We start from the raw sequence: 15,184 nt of genomic DNA on the forward strand, positions 1-15,184 counted from the left end.
TGGCTGGATCTGAGTAATGCAAAAAGGCTGATGGATGTGAGCTTTAAAAACTGTCTTCTGTGTAAGGCTCAATGGACTGCATCCACTCTGTGCTCGTTTTAGGCAGAATCCCAGCCGTGAAAGTGCCTTCACAATCTCTGCAAAAGTGATAGCACTGTGATGCAGGGATGCTAACACGCTAATAAAAGGGTCCTTTTTCAATTCAGATGTCTTCTCGAAACATGGCTGGCCAACACATCCTTCCTCAAGCTTTGTATCAGAGCAATATGCTGAAAGCCATGAAGATTAGAGAGAGGACACCTGAAGATTTGGTCAGACCGCCCAGTGGAATAATTCACCACTTCAGGACTATGCACAGATACACTATAGAAATGTTCAGAATGTGCCAGTTTTGTCCTCAGTTTCGGGAAACACTTCAGAAGACCCTGACAGACCAAGCCACCCAGACATCGCTGGAGCGCCAGAGGAAGCTCAACTGGTGCATGGAAGTACGGAGACTTGTCCCTTTGAAGACTAATGGTAAGTTATGAGCATGTTTTTGCACTCATATTAAATTGGGTAATACAAATGTAGCGCCTCTATTAATAGCATCTGAGTTCATGTTACTGAAACAGAAGCACATGGCTTAAAACAAAAGTGTTGCCTTTTAATCTTAGTTTTGTAAATTAACATTCCTTCCACATGATGTACTGTCTTGAGGCTGTAGCAGACCCCTGCCCGTATCGCAGTGTTATAACTTGAATAACTTGAAAATTTCACAGATATTTTCATAATATCAGTAACCTGTGGCACGTCAGAGTAAAATACCAGGCAGGAAACTTGACTTGCATCCCATTACTCTTCTGTGAATCCAGCCCGGCTACATGTTGGCTTCCTCGTCAGAAGTGCCGAGTGAGCATTAATGCCAGGCAGGAGGAGACTTCAGATGCTCTGAGTGTCGGGGATACATTCCCCTGTATATATAGCAGAAGTAAATACCCTGCCGTAAGCCCTGCCACTGTAGCTGGCAGGCAAGGATCACTTGCTGATCCAGCTTTAACAGCAGTGCCAGCAGGAGCATCCTGAACGTGGAGCCTCTGGGAACCTGACCTTGCTGGCCCTGGATTAAGTGCCCCACACTTGGCAGGCTCTCTCATTCTCACCTACCTGCTGAGGTTGGCCAGCTCTTGCCATCCCTCAGGGCTCACCAGTGGCTCCCATGTGAGTGAGTGACAGCTGCCTTTGTGCAGCACAAAGCTTGCAGTGGCCTTTTCTTTCAAGGGTCAGTGCTGGGTTTAGGACTCAGCTTTTGGGTTGCTTTGTGTGTATTGCATCAAGTGTGTAAATTAAAAAGTACAGCAGTAGTGCAAAGATTTCCTGAACAGGTTACGTGTTCACAGCATTGAGCAGGAAATTTCTGCACATGACAGTAAGAGTGGCTGACCGCTTGATGTTCAGTGGAGGAAAGATTTGGTAATGGCTATGACTTACGGTCACGCAGCAGCAAATTTGGACTCAGGATTCCCTACAGCACAGATTGCTCCAAACCAGGAAGGTAGACTGGGACAGTGAGGACCCCAAGAGCATGGAAAAGACATATTCTTTGCTCAAGTTGCTGGTGTCAGTGGTTATAGAAACACTGAGTGTCATGGATCTGCAGCCTCACTGAAGTTCTTGTGTTGTGTTCAGTGGATGCTTCTTTTCGTATCTGCTTATGTATGCTGCTTTATCTTCCTAGTTCACATTTTTCTCATCCTAAATTCTACCATGTTTCTCGGTCTGATTGTACACAGCCATGTTGTGCAAAAGCCATAAAACCAGAACCGCTGTGTAGATGTCACTGCACCAACCTAGAAGAGCCTGAGCCTAATGTGCATCTCTGTAATTGTCATAGAGGTGCTGACCTTCTGGTGGGCTTTGGTGGGCTGCCTCTGAACTGGTATAAAATTGTCAAGACTGTAATTAGGCTGTGCATGTTGATTGTGTAATCTTGAATCCGGAAGGACTGGAGTTGAAGCTAGGGCAGGCAGTGCTTTGCTCTTACTAGGAAGGTAACATCACTCCAAGTGCTGCATCTTCAAAACTTCACCCCAGGAGATACACTCTAGCAGATTTACTAGGAAAATGGACAATGTGTGTAATTTCTGCCCAGGGCAAAGAGTGACAGTTTTGGAATCCATCTCATGTGTATATGAGTTCTTCAGGGATTGACACTACCCAGACAGGCTTTTGTTGCTGATAATTCTACATTCAATAACTGTAACCTCTTCATTGTCACATGACTGTCAAGCAGCGTTACAAAGGGGAACAGTTTGTGGACTGGCAACTGGGATTCCATCCATGAGCAGGTGTATCAACACACAAGATGCTGAAATATTAGAGCAGATTGAGGAAAAGCCAAGCAAGGGATCAGTTTGTGGTCCTCTTGTAGCCTGCACAGCCAATGAACTCAGCTTCAGAGCAGTGCTTTAGGGTCATTAAGTGCATGAGTAGGAGTGTCTTTGGCAGCCTGTGGTTTATGCAAAGTAGTTGCAGCCAGGGACCTTTGCCGCAGAGAGAATGTAGACTGGACTGAGAGAGAGGATCTTTGAAAGAAGGGACAGAAACCCGAAGAAGCCCTGTGTTATCCCAGAAAACAGCACATAGTTTTTTCTCTCCCATGTGGCATGAAGAATATTTTTAAAGGCATTTAGCTGCCTAACCCATAGATGTGGGAGGAATATATTTGTTCTTTCAGTCAACGGTGGCCATTCTTCAGAAGGTTTTGGGGTTTTTTCTTATGAAGTTTGTAATTGTTGAAAACAGAGGAAGTATCTCCTATGGGATCTTTCAGTGTGTATTTCACCTAATATGTATGAGTTGGTGGAGTTGTGGGGCTTTTTTTAAATTAAAAAAGCCATTTTGAATCACCACACATCTTTTCAGACAGGCAAATGGAGAATAGAAGGAAAGCAGTAGGAGGTATAAAATCAAAAGTGTTTTGTTTTGTTTTAATTAAAATTCCAGCACCAATTGGCTGTGGAGATTTCAGTTGTATAATGAATCGGCGTTCATTCCAGCTCAGCCCAGCCACACCCCCTGGGAAAGTCCAAGGGAGCTTTCAGTGCTCAGCCCCGCATGCCGCAGAACAAAAAGTACAACTGTTGCTCAATTGCTCGTCAAACGTGTAGGGGAATTCCAAGTGCTGTGTAAGGAATTTTGGGCAGCGCTTCTCAAAGAACTGAAAGTGAGCTCTCAGAGAGAGGGAAAAATTTTTTTTAAAAAATCTTATCTTTGTTCTAGATTTTGCAAAGCAAAAATTTTCGTGGGATTAATATGTCATCTTTCATGGTGAGAAGGAAATGCAGTCAGTTTTTCTGTCTTATATTTCTCTGGCTTACATTCTGTCTTATGTTGCTCCCTGATTTTTGAGCTCAAGTAAGCAGCCTGCAGACCTTGTGAGCTTTGCAAGGCAGCATTCAGAAACCTGAAGGCAGTCACAGGAACTTAATGTACACTGAGCCCACAACAATTTATAAAAGTGTTAAGTAGATTTTTAGTAATATCTTTTTCAGGATCTGGGGTTTTCCATAGAAGAAGTTGCCAAAGTGTTCAGAGATGGTGTAATTGAGTTGACAATGCATGTGGCAAACTGGGTTCAAACTTTTCATCCGGGTGCTTTGGGTGGAGTTTTCCTCCACGTGAGAAAAATCTAGTAGATTTACCATTGTTGATGCTGTCTATTGCAAGGACATTGCTGTGGCTTCTTAGCACTGGGCGAATCTGTTTACCACTGTACTAAACACTGGACCAAGTTTTGTATCTGAGAATGTGACAGTAATGATTCTTGATGTCTCCCTTTCAGAGGAGACATTCCCTTTTGAAGAAGGTGGCTAGAGACAGAATTTGAAACCCAGCCATAGACATATTTTGTCACACCTTTTAAGTTAGTTAACTCTTCTAATTCTCAGTTTCTTCCCCTCTGAAATTGCAGAACATCACATCCCTTATTACCTGTAAAGAAGACTTTTTTTAGTGCAAGGATGGTGTCTAAATGAAGATTGAATAATTGTGGTTTTCATTTATTTAGTTTTAATCTTGTGTTTTAAAAAATAACCCTCTAAGTAAAGTGTGCAAAGTCCAACATACACTCAGTTCTGAGAGGAAAGCAAGACATGTTCCCATGATTGCTTTGCATGAATCATCTATTCTTCCCTTTCTGTCAGTTTTTTAAATTACAATTCCTCTATCAAGCACAGCCAAGTGCTAAGCCTTTTAATGCAGTACTTGTCAGGGAGCATGAGGCTTGGAGTTGCTGTAGTATTCTCTCAGTGATTTCTATTATCTCTACCTTGTGCCGTCAGGTGTATATTTGTGTAAGACACTGATGAAGAAATTTGTAATTTTCGCATGACTTTGTTGTGTTTAAAAACTATTTCAACTCTGCTGGACATTTGCAGTTGACCCCAAAATTTAGTTCACTATGTCAGTCAAAGTTAGGTGAAATAGGTAAGAGGTATTAACACTAACCAGTGAAGGAACCAAACCAGTATAAAGGAGACTTTCTTCCTTTTGGTTGCTGTGTGGTAGCTGTGGTCTCCTTGTTAAATCCCTTGTGTGTGAGGCCTAGAAGAGATGCATATGCACAGCATAATTCTACATCCCATGGGCTTGTAGGGATATAATTAGACATTTAAAAATCATGTTCTTTTTTTCTTTTTTCCTTTTTTTTGCAGGTGATGGAAATTGCCTTTTGCATGCTGCATCACAGTACATGTGGGGTATTGAAGACATGGACCTTGTCTTAAGAAAAACATTGTTTAGTGCACTCAGGGAAATTGACACACAGAACTTCAAGCTCCGCTGGCAGCGGGAAGCTATGAAATCCCAGGAGTTTGTAGAAACAGGACTTCAGTATGACACCCGGGTAAGGTGGCCTGAGGGAATGGTGCTGGTTTTGGAGTATTCATCAGGGGTGCCTTGCTGTTTTCATTTGCTTTTTGGCTTAACAGGCTCCACCATTAGTGGAAAGTAGAAATAGTCTTCCTTTGGAGGATTATTTTAAGCACTGCTGTGCTGCAGTTGGTTCCTGACCTCTATGTCTTTGAACCGCTACTGATGGATGTTTCTTTCCTCAGAACTGGGAGGAGGAGTGGGAGTATCTCATTGAAATGACCTCCCCAGAAACATCTGGGGCTCGAAACAGGCTTCCATATAATGCACTGGAAGAAATCCACATCTTCATCCTTGCTAACATCCTTAGAAGGCCAGTCATTGTCCTTGCAGGTGAGTTCCTAGCCAGTCATCTCACCATGGTACTCTGTGCTGTGTTAGTAATCTTACTTCAATAATTGTTGTTTGCAGGTAGATGCACTTTGGAACAGAGTGTTTTCAGCAATTGTTCTAAACCATCCAGAATATGTTTCCCCTTGCCTGTAGCATATACTCATTTGTATTTATTTGTCTTTTTCTTCTTTATGCAGATAAAGTGGTGCGAAGCTTAGAGTCAGGCTCCAGTTTTGCTCCTCTGAACGTTGGTGGTGTTTATTTACCTCTCCTTTGGCCAGCTGAAGAATGCTACAGATACCCAGTTGTGCTTGGCTATGACAACATGCATTTTACACCACTAGTGACCCTGAAGGACAGTGGGCCAGGTATTTTTTCCTGTACCTTGTTTGATATTTGTGTAGCTTCTTCAATATCATCATACTGATAAAGCATTTAAAATACATTCTGGTTTATATTTGCATTGCTAAAGTTAAAGATTCCTTTGGAATGTGTTTTTAAAATGTGAGCTTTGTCTGTAAACCTAAATAGAAACGTTCAAGATGCTAGTTGGAAGTAGCGTGCAACTGACTTGCAGACTGGAATCAGTCAAAGGGTGGCCTCTGCTTCATTGTATTCTTCCCTCCTACCCACACATCATCATAAGAGAAGTTTTGAGGGACATAGGCTCACGTTGCCTGGCAGGGATAATGAACTATGTGCTTTGCTATTTTTAATGCATCTCGTCTGAATGGATAGGAGTTCTCTAGGTTGAGGTTAAGGCATCATGCTGTGGGAATGTATAACAAAATAATATCTACAATGCTGCCCACACTGAGAAGAAAATTCCTACGGGCACATTAAAACTCCTGTGGTATGTGACTAGGTTTGTGGTACAGAAGTGTCTGTGTCCACCCTCAGCAGCACTGTTTAGAAACTGGTTCTCTAGCCAGATGTTTTCTGTCTCTGAAATTCAGCAGTAGTGGTAACATCTCCTTGTGTTGCATCTTGTGGTTACTCCTGCCTGGTAAAATGGGTATATATATGCTAATCTGTCTTGTTTCCCCACAGAAATCCGGGCTGTCCCTATGGTCACCAGTGAACGAGGCAGATTTGAGGATCTGAGCGTGCACTTTCTGACAGATGCAGAAGAAAGAGATAAAGAGCAGCTGCTAAAAGACTATTTGATAGTGATAGAAATTCCAGTGCAAGGCTGGGATCATGGTACAACTCATCTAATTAATGCTGCAAAGTGAGTGTTACTCCTGTTTCCTTATTTTGTTCATAATGGTGGGAGATGCTGGGAAGCCCAGTGTGTTCCTTCTGTCTGTCCTTCCTTCCATAGCAGGACACATTTATCCTCTGAAATATTTGTGTTACTGTTGACATGCTTTGAAGTGGTATGAGCTCAGACCAGTCTCAAATTTAAATATAAAATTGTCTTCAGACTTAGCATATTGAAACAACTACTTTAGAAGAGTAAACCAAATGGATTAGTTTTACTGACTTTTAGATTACACAGGAGGGTGACTGAAAAGTAGTTAAACCCAGAAACTAGTTAGCTGGAACTCTTCTGCTTTATGTAAGGGCACACTACATAAAGGTGTCATTTTGACTGCCCTAGGGAAAGTACTTGGCACAGATGCCTTGACACCCTTGGCTGTTGTGGTGCAGCAGTCGGCAGGAAGCTGTGGCTCGTGGAGGAACCTGTGTCTGCATCCATCCATCCCCCTGACAGTTGAGCACTGGTAATGTGTGGGAGGCAGCTGGCAGCACCCATTGTCTACTTGCATTTAGGAGACACTGGCAGCAGTGTCCACCAGCCTCTTCACGAGTGTCAGAGGAAAGAGACTCCCTGTATCCTCTGTCTTTGCTTCCATTACCACACAGAGGAGGTATCTTTATGCTGTTGGGTGACCCTGGTATAGGAGCCTTGAAAACTGATGCCCTCCTTCTCAAAGGATAAATGCATATGTAAAGAGTAGCAACTGAGCATCACTAGTCCTACTGCATGGATGTGTTCTGGAGTAGTACCAGTAATGCTAGCTCTTCATCCTACCAACTGTGGCACGGTGAAGCTCCAGTGTGGGGTCTCCCCTATAGCTGAGGGCAGAGTAGTGATGGTGTGATGGATGCTATACACGCTGCACTGAAACCCTGTAGATTGTTTGAAGAATTCTGCTGGTAGATAAAAAACAAGCAGGGCAAAACTGGGAGCAGATTTCATGATAATCTGTGTTGTGAAATGCTAAGCCCACTGTAGGAAAGTGTGGGCTGGTGAAGAAGGGGCTCTTCCACTCTTGACATCTGCTCAGATGAGCACTGGTCTGCAGAAAATTTGGGGGACTTTTCACTTCTGGGATATTATCCATATTTTTGCGAGCAAACAGCTCTCAGACAGAAAACCCTCACCTAGAAACTCCTTTTAAGAATATTTCTGTTTAGCATTGTGCCCGATCATTTCTTTAGATGTGAATGTCTCCATTTGACATCACCAAACACCTGCTTTTAAATTTATTTCCATTTACAGCTACAGTTTAACATCCTGGATCTTCTATCTGAGTAATATGGATATGCATTACATCTACATTTCCTCCCCATACTGCTTATATTTGTCTCCACCTCTACCATCTCATCTGCCCTTTTAAACCACTGATGCAATCTTCATTTTTTTTGGCTGTCAGGTTAGATGAAGGCAACCTACCCAAAGAAATAAACCTTGTGGAAGATTACTTTCAACTGGTACAGCATGAGTACAAGAAGTGGCAGGAAAACACTGAACCTGCTAGAAGAGAGAGCTGCTCCAGGAACAAACAGGAACTGTCTCTTTCCCAGCTCTCCCTTTTACAGGTGAAGTGTGAAACACCAAATTGCCCTTTCTACATGTCTGTGAACACCCAGCCCTATTGCCATGAGTGCTTTGAGCGAAGGTCCCAAGGAAGCAAAGGAAGAAAGCAGATCTCCAAAGCAGCCCCTGAGAAACTGAAGGCAGCTGGATCAGGGTCCTCCCCACAGGATATTTGTGAACCTGGAGGATGGATACCTGAAGGGCCTGTGACAGGGCCTCGCTCTGCACCTCCTACTGCTCCGAGTCTTTTCCTCTACAGTGAGACCACAGCCATGAAATGCAGGACACCAGACTGCCCCTTTACATTGAATGTGCAACATAATGGGCTTTGTGAACGTTGCTACAATTCCAGGCAGCTTGGTCCTTGCAACGACTTGGATGACCAGAGGCATTTGGACTATGCCACATGCAAAGTGTGCCGTCAGAAGGCCAACAGGACTTTCAATGGCATATGCAGCACTTGCTTCAAAAGGTCTACAGAACACTCCTCTAATGCAAGCCCTGCTTTCCTGCCCCCGTGCCACCAGAGATCGACGTCTGACCCGTCCCAGATCTTGCAGAGCCTCCTCCAACACTCCTGCCATCAGGCTCCCAAAAGCCGCAGCAAGGACGCCCTGCAGCCAGTGCTGCCTCCTGAGGAGAGGAGGGCAGGTAACCTCTGCAGGAAACCTGGCTGCAAATTTTTTGGGACATCACAAAATGAAGGCTTTTGCACGCTATGTTTCTTCGAGTACAGGGAAAACCAAGGTAATTTGAGACGGCGGTGAGCTTTGGCACATTTTGGTTGCAGATCAGCCTCCTTGAGCCCTGGGTGCTAAAAGGGCAGGGGGTGGTGGAAACAATGTGGAGCAGAAGTAGCAGTGTCAGGAAGAGGTGTTTTTTTGGCCCTTATTATCCTCTAGAGGCAAACGTGATAATAGTGTGGGAAATTTGTGAAATCTCATGAAAAACTTCTCGCTGGCTTTCAGGGAGGCAAAACTAGCTCAAGATGGGGTGGGTTTTGATCCCTCCCCACTGTCCACTGCCATCACAGTTTAGTATGAATTTTCTTCACAGCTATACAAGTTGTAGGGGTCATACAAGTTGTAGGGATCAGTGAGGGTAATGCTATTGTATTGATATTACTGAAAACCAGTTAAGTTAGCAAGGCTTTTAAAAAGCTTGAGATGATTTTGAAGATCTGTATCTGTTCTGGATGTAACAGGTATAACTCTGGAGAAACTTCTTGAGTGGCAGATCAAGTAGAAGTCGACTGTAGATAAGGTGCTTGTATTTTGGAGTAACTTAGGAGTGTATTGTTATAAATTACCTTGAAATCTTTCTTGGTAACGTCTTATACGTGCGTGCCTGTGTGTGTTTAAAGGCAGGCTTTCAAAAAGGTAATAGTCTGTGAATAAATCACAGCATGAAATCTTCCATCTTTCATGCTGCTACCTTGTTGAACAGGCAAAGAGCCCTTGGGTATGGAGGGTGAAAGGTCCATGTAAGAGAGAATTATTGCTGGTAAGTGTGGCAATGCTGTGCTTTCCACATGCTTTCAAATTAGGGAACATCTATGTCAGCTTGCAATAGCTTATTTTCCAGCATTGTTCACAATTAAATTTTTTTCCTTCCAATCGTGGAATATATAAGATCTCTTCATGAGACTAGAAATTGTAAGACACTTTTTCCTATTGAGCTCTGCATCACTGTACTTCCATTATCCCATGCGCCTGAAATGGAGAAGGCCAAAAGGGAAGTGTCAGATGATATGCTGAAGTCAAAGGTGAAATTATTCTTGATTTCAGTGGGATCTAGTTTTCCAACCAAGGGCAAGTTTTTCTCAAATCAGCTATTTCAGAAAATTCTGATATGAAAATCAGGCTATTTTAGCTTTCTTACTTATGTAGCATGGAGGAAAGTGCATCAGCTGAGAGGTTTCAGGATTGTCCAGGACCCATGTTTGAGGCTGGTAGATAGTTTAGGTTTTTTCCTGAATTTTTACTTTTGCTCTTTAAACTGGGGAGATTCTATACTTGCATTGGGTTATCAGATTCGTTGGGCACTATCGAGCTCCTGTCCTTACTTTGCATTACAGACAGTGCTTCCCTACGCCACCAAAGACGATCTCAGAGGAAGTCCTCAGCAGCAGGTCAGCCAGGGAACTCTGCTGCCACCTTCCGTAACACTGTGTCCTGCCAGCGGCGTGACTGCGGCACCCTGGGCAGCACAATGCTCGAGGGGTACTGCCAGAACTGCTTCATTAAGGCCCAGAACCAGCGATTTCAGGAAGCCAGGAGGACAGAAGAACAGCTGGTGAGACAGACAGAAGTAAGTGTGAACTTCTCAAAATCTTCCTCTTGCTTAGCACTGCACGTTTTTCTCTTCTGACTGGATGCATACTAGAAAATCCTCAGATGACTGCATCCTAAGTATTACAGAAAGACAAGCATAGAGTATCTCATGACTTTTAGCCACTGAAACTGAGCAGCATTCCCAAAAGGCATCAAATCACAGAATCATTTCATTTGGAAAAGACCCTAAGATCTGGAGGGAAGGGATGCCGTCCAGAGGGACCTTGACAGTCTGGAGAGGTGGGCCATAACAACCTTATGAGGTTCAACAAGACCAAGTACAAGGTCCTGCATCTGGGTTGGGGCAATCCCAAACACCGATACAGGCTGGGCAGTGACTGGCTTGAGAGCAGCCCTGAAGAAAAGGACTTGGGGGTGCTGGTTGGATGAGAAGCTCAACATGAGCCACCAGTGAGCACTTACAGCCCGGAAAGCCAATCACATCCTGGGTGGCATCAGGAGAAGCATAGCCAGCAGGTCGAGGGAGGTGATTCTTCCCTTCAATTCCACTCTGGTGAGACCCCACCTGGAGTACTGTGTCCAGTTCTGGAGCCCCTATTACAAGAAAGATACGGATGTGCTGGAATGTGTCCAGAGAAGGGCCATGAGGATGATCAGAGGGCTGGAGCACCTCTCCTATGAGGACAGACTGGGCTGGACAGCAGGGGCTATTCAGTTTGGAGAAGAGAAGGCTCTGAGGAGACCTTGTTGTGGCCTTCCAGTGTCTTTAGGGGGCCTACAAGAAAGCTGATGAGAAACTTTTTAGGCTGTCAGGTAATGATAGGACTAGGGGGAATGGAAAAAAATTAGAAATGGGTAGATTCAGATTGGATGTTAGGAAGAAGTTTTTCACCATGAGGGTGGTGAGACACTGGAACAGGTTGCCCAGGGAGGTGGTTGAGGCCCCATTCCTGGAGGAGTTTAAAGCCAGGCTGGATGTGGCTCTGGGCAACCTGATCTAGTGTGAGGTGTCCCTGCCCATGGCAGGGGGGTTGGAACTAGGTGATCCTTGTGGTCCCTTCCAATCCTAACAATTCTATGATTCTATGATTATAAGTCCAACTGTAAACTTACCCCTGCCAAGTCCAGGTTGTTCTGTTCAGGGCTATCATGGCCATGTTCAGTTTTACCTTGGCTGGGGTTTTGCCAGCAGTTTCAGTGGAAGCAATTGGAGCAACAGTTGGCTTGTATGCTGAATGGGGAGAGATTTTTATTCTTACTTTTGCAGCTAGTCAGCTGTTACCAGGTTGCTAATCCACTTCATGTTGCCCTTTTCGTTGAGCCCACTACTGACTTTTTGTTAATTTGGTTTGGCTTTGCCCTTTTATAATTGAGATTTACAAAAGATAAACCACATTTTTTTTCCAAAGAAATTACAGAATTTGTGATTTTCTTTATTAAAGGCCAACTTGTCTCTTGGTATTACACTTTTCAGAAGAAGCATGTGTTTGCACAAGCCCCAATGCTTACCTATGCCAACTATGAGCAGTGTTGAAAGTAGATGAAAAGCCACTTATGCTGCTGCCAGCACAGGAACTGACAATGTGTTTTAATGTTTTTCAAGAGAACAGGACAGCACAGAGATCTGCAGCGAGCAGCGTTAAGTAGCCAGAAGAGGCAGTGCGCGGTGGCTTCCTGTAGGAACAACCTGGCCTGCAGAAGCGATGACTTGTGCCGGGAGTGCCAGAGGCTTCCACCATTGGGAACTGCCAGGGATCCAGCTTCAGACGAGCCCCCAAAGCAGCGCTGCCGAGCCCCTGCTTGTGATCACTATGGCAATGCCAAGTGCAATGGCTACTGCAATGAATGCTACCAGTTCAAACAGATCTATGGGTAGCAGAGAACAGTTGGTCAAGAGCAAGAAGGCGATACCAGCAACTTCCTTCGCTGAAATGGTGCTATGTCCAAAACACTTAACAGGCCTGGGAGTTGGGGGTGGGAGGGGTGGGGGTGGAAATATAAGCTGTCTGCTCATTTCCTGTTTATTCCCAAGAACAGGAATAAATGTTGACTTCCTCTAAACACTGCAAACAAGGACTGCTGAGAAGGGCGAGTTGCCTTCTGCACAGAGCTGTCATTCATGGCTAAGCTCCTACAATGCCATATTTAATTATTGGACTTCCCAGGAGGAAGTGTGAAGCATTTCAGTCCAAAGAACTTCCCAATTCTGCCTCTTTCTCAGTAATTTCCCTTCTAGATGAGAAGCTGCAGCTGCTGTTGGAGATGCAGGAGCTCTTTGCATCAGTGTACATCAGGCAAGTCTTTCATGAGAGAGATTTGTAGATTCATAGAATGATTTAGGTTGGAAGGGACAACCCAGGATAGGCTAATGCAACTGGCAGTTGATGTCTGAAAAAACTTGCTTTGGGTTGCCTGTGCCCTTGCTGGTGTTTTCACAGAGCTCATCAAGGCAAGTGCTCTTGCAGGCATTCAGGGTATATAACAATGAGTGGTTCTGTGTTTGCAGAGCCCTCAGCAAACTGCAACCAGAAAGAAGACCAGCAGTGGTCTGCTCCTTTAACATGCTTAACCTAACCAGCATTTAGATTCTTTCCCAAATCCTGAGACAGCTGGAAAGACAAGTGATTACAAAAGCAACTTTCATGAACCCATACATGTGATGGGAAAACTGAATCCTGCCATTCCTCATATGGAAGGAATTGCCTCCAGCAGATGCAACAACAACAGAAACATACCAAAGCCTTTTGTCTTCAGCTTCAGTTCTGAAACAAGAGCAGCTCTGGTCTCTTGCATTGTAACTGTTGGGAATACATATGCTGCTGTCTGCACTTCCCCTCTGCCCTGCATCATTTCTGTCACGCTCTTCTATCCTTAATGCAGTTCTGTTGTCGTGCAAACAGCTTGCAACTCAGTAACAGAGTGTGTTAGTGTTGAGAGTTCTTGCGTCCACTTCTCAGTCTGAAACGTTTCGTGGTTTTGTTGTTTTTTTTTAAGTGACCTTGCCTTTACCATTGTACCTGGTAGTTTCACCTCTCCTTTCATACATTGTAGATTTTCAGCATCTGTTTTGCTGCTATGGTTTTAGAGGTGACACCTCTTCTAAGTTACTTCTCAAGTTCAGTATCTTTTCCTAGTTACTAAAAAACAGGTTTTAAAAAAAAAAAAAAAGTAACTCATGACTTATTTCTGTTAAATTTTATATATTTTGTGAACCTTAATGTGAACATATGTTTTATTAAAATATTTATGTTATTTGAAGCAATGCAACTTGAAATTTGCACAACTAGGATTTTTTTTACATGTGTATTTACTCTTGTGTTGAAAGTTACAAACTTAAAGGTATAATTGAAAAAAACATTCGCTGTTACAAAGAAATAAATTATTGAAGGATTGAGTTTGGTGCTTTATACTGAGGAGAGAGAGCACAGATGAGCATGGGACACCCTCTGAAGAAAGAATTCTGTTCAGGACCATGGTTCAGCATGCTGCCAAGGGCTCCATAGTTCACGCAATGTAGCCAGTTGCTTCAAGGAGATGACGACTTGCTCTAAGTCTCTGAATACTCTCCCCTTACATCACTGACCTCTCAGGAAGAGCTCTGGATAACTTGGAAGACTGTAACAGTGTACAGTGAGTGTGCATAAGGAGTTGGTTCCTGTGGGTGCAGAGTATGGGTGTAGGAGAGTGTGGTGGGTTGAAAATTCCCCCCAGCGTTAACTTTTGCCAGACTAGCTTGGTTTGGAAGCAAATAGAGCTGTATTTACAAGCCAAACTACAATCTACAACAGAATGCAATGAATATGTACAAATATACAGTACTTACAATATTTACAGGTATTTACAATTATAAACAGCACAGGGACCCCTCCCTGGCCAAAAGACCAGGGAAGCTGCCTCCCCACCTCCCTCTAAGCAGCCCCCCCACCCCCCATAGAAGAGGAAAGAGAGAGAAGCAGAGAAACTTAATACCAGACAAAACAATGCAGCCAAGTTCAGCAAAGCCTGTTAGAATCTCCCCAGTGAAGAAGCAAGAAGAGAAGAGGGAAAGATTGTTTTGGGAACCAAATCTTATGGGAGATATCCCTTCAATGGAATCGTTTAGAATAATCATTATTTTCCTTTTTACACCTAGTAGTGATTTATTTACATTTTTTACTACTTTCTGCTCAAAATCTGTGAAAAATTTTAAAGGCATAGCCTAAAACTACCACAGAGAGTAAGGATGGTGCAGGATCAACTTGTAAAGGAAAAGCTTTCTTCATTCATCCATCAGTTATGCCAAGGATTCCTAACTGATGTTGCTTGCCTGCCACCTCGGGAGATGGTGATGGCAGGAGGTGACCCCCATCTCTGCCCACCCATGCATGCAGCCTCAAAGGCACAGGCCAGCCCTACCACCTCCCCTCAGCAGGGCCAGCAGGGAAGTCCCTCACCTTTCTGTCATGGCATCTGGTTGCTTGATTGTTCCTGACAAGTAATTTGCCAAATGCTACTTGAGTACTTGAAAGCAATATTTTGTTTTCATCCTAAGCTTAGCCTAAAACAGCTCCACTGCCAAGGTATTTCTGAATGCCAATGCCCCCTCAGTGTGGTATGGGTATGCTTGTACCAGCACACAGCTGCTTCAGACCTCTGCCTAGACAAGCAATATCATATGCTACCATAACTTCTAGGTAAGTGTTTCTTATAATCTGAAGAAAAAACATCTGTTGGGGTTGCAAACCTCCCTGTGCAGTCAGGAAATAGGACCCTTGCTTAAGAGGTTGACCTTTTCAAGTCACCTGCTTTCTGTTGTAATTAAGTCTTTAAACCCTTCTGA

The 15,184-nt window shown here is 43.8% G+C and overlaps 1 protein-coding gene across 1 annotated transcript; it reads left to right on the plus strand.

The window, feature by feature from the left end:
- Positions 1-221: 221 nt before the first annotated feature.
- TNFAIP3 (TNF alpha induced protein 3) lies at positions 222-12,241 on the plus strand. The gene is made up of 8 exons (XM_054393562.1): positions 222-519; positions 4,695-4,885; positions 5,097-5,244; positions 5,442-5,612; positions 6,295-6,475; positions 7,908-8,818; positions 10,149-10,366; positions 11,969-12,241. Exons 1-8 carry the CDS (start codon positions 222-224, stop codon positions 12,239-12,241), a joined length of 2,391 nt encoding a protein of 796 aa, XP_054249537.1.
- The last annotated feature ends 2,943 nt before the right edge of the window (positions 12,242-15,184 follow it).

This window comes from Indicator indicator, chromosome 2, assembly GCF_027791375.1.
Source record: "Indicator indicator isolate 239-I01 chromosome 2, UM_Iind_1.1, whole genome shotgun sequence".
In the NCBI taxonomy this organism is placed as follows: Eukaryota; Metazoa; Chordata; class Aves; order Piciformes; family Indicatoridae; genus Indicator; species Indicator indicator.

What these genes read in the sequence shown, in the direction of transcription:
- TNFAIP3 (XM_054393562.1), top strand. Translation starts at nt 222, where the DNA reads ATGGCTGGCCAACACATCCTTCCTCAAGCTTTGTATCAGAGCAATATG. An exon ending in TGTCCCTTTGAAGACTAATG is followed by an intron (nt 520 to 4,694) that starts GTAAGTTATGAG and finishes TTTTTTTTGCAG; the next exon opens with GTGATGGAAATTGCCTTTTG. An exon ending in CCTGAAGGACAGTGGGCCAG is followed by an intron (nt 5,613 to 6,294) that starts GTATTTTTTCCT and finishes GTTTCCCCACAG; the next exon opens with AAATCCGGGCTGTCCCTATG.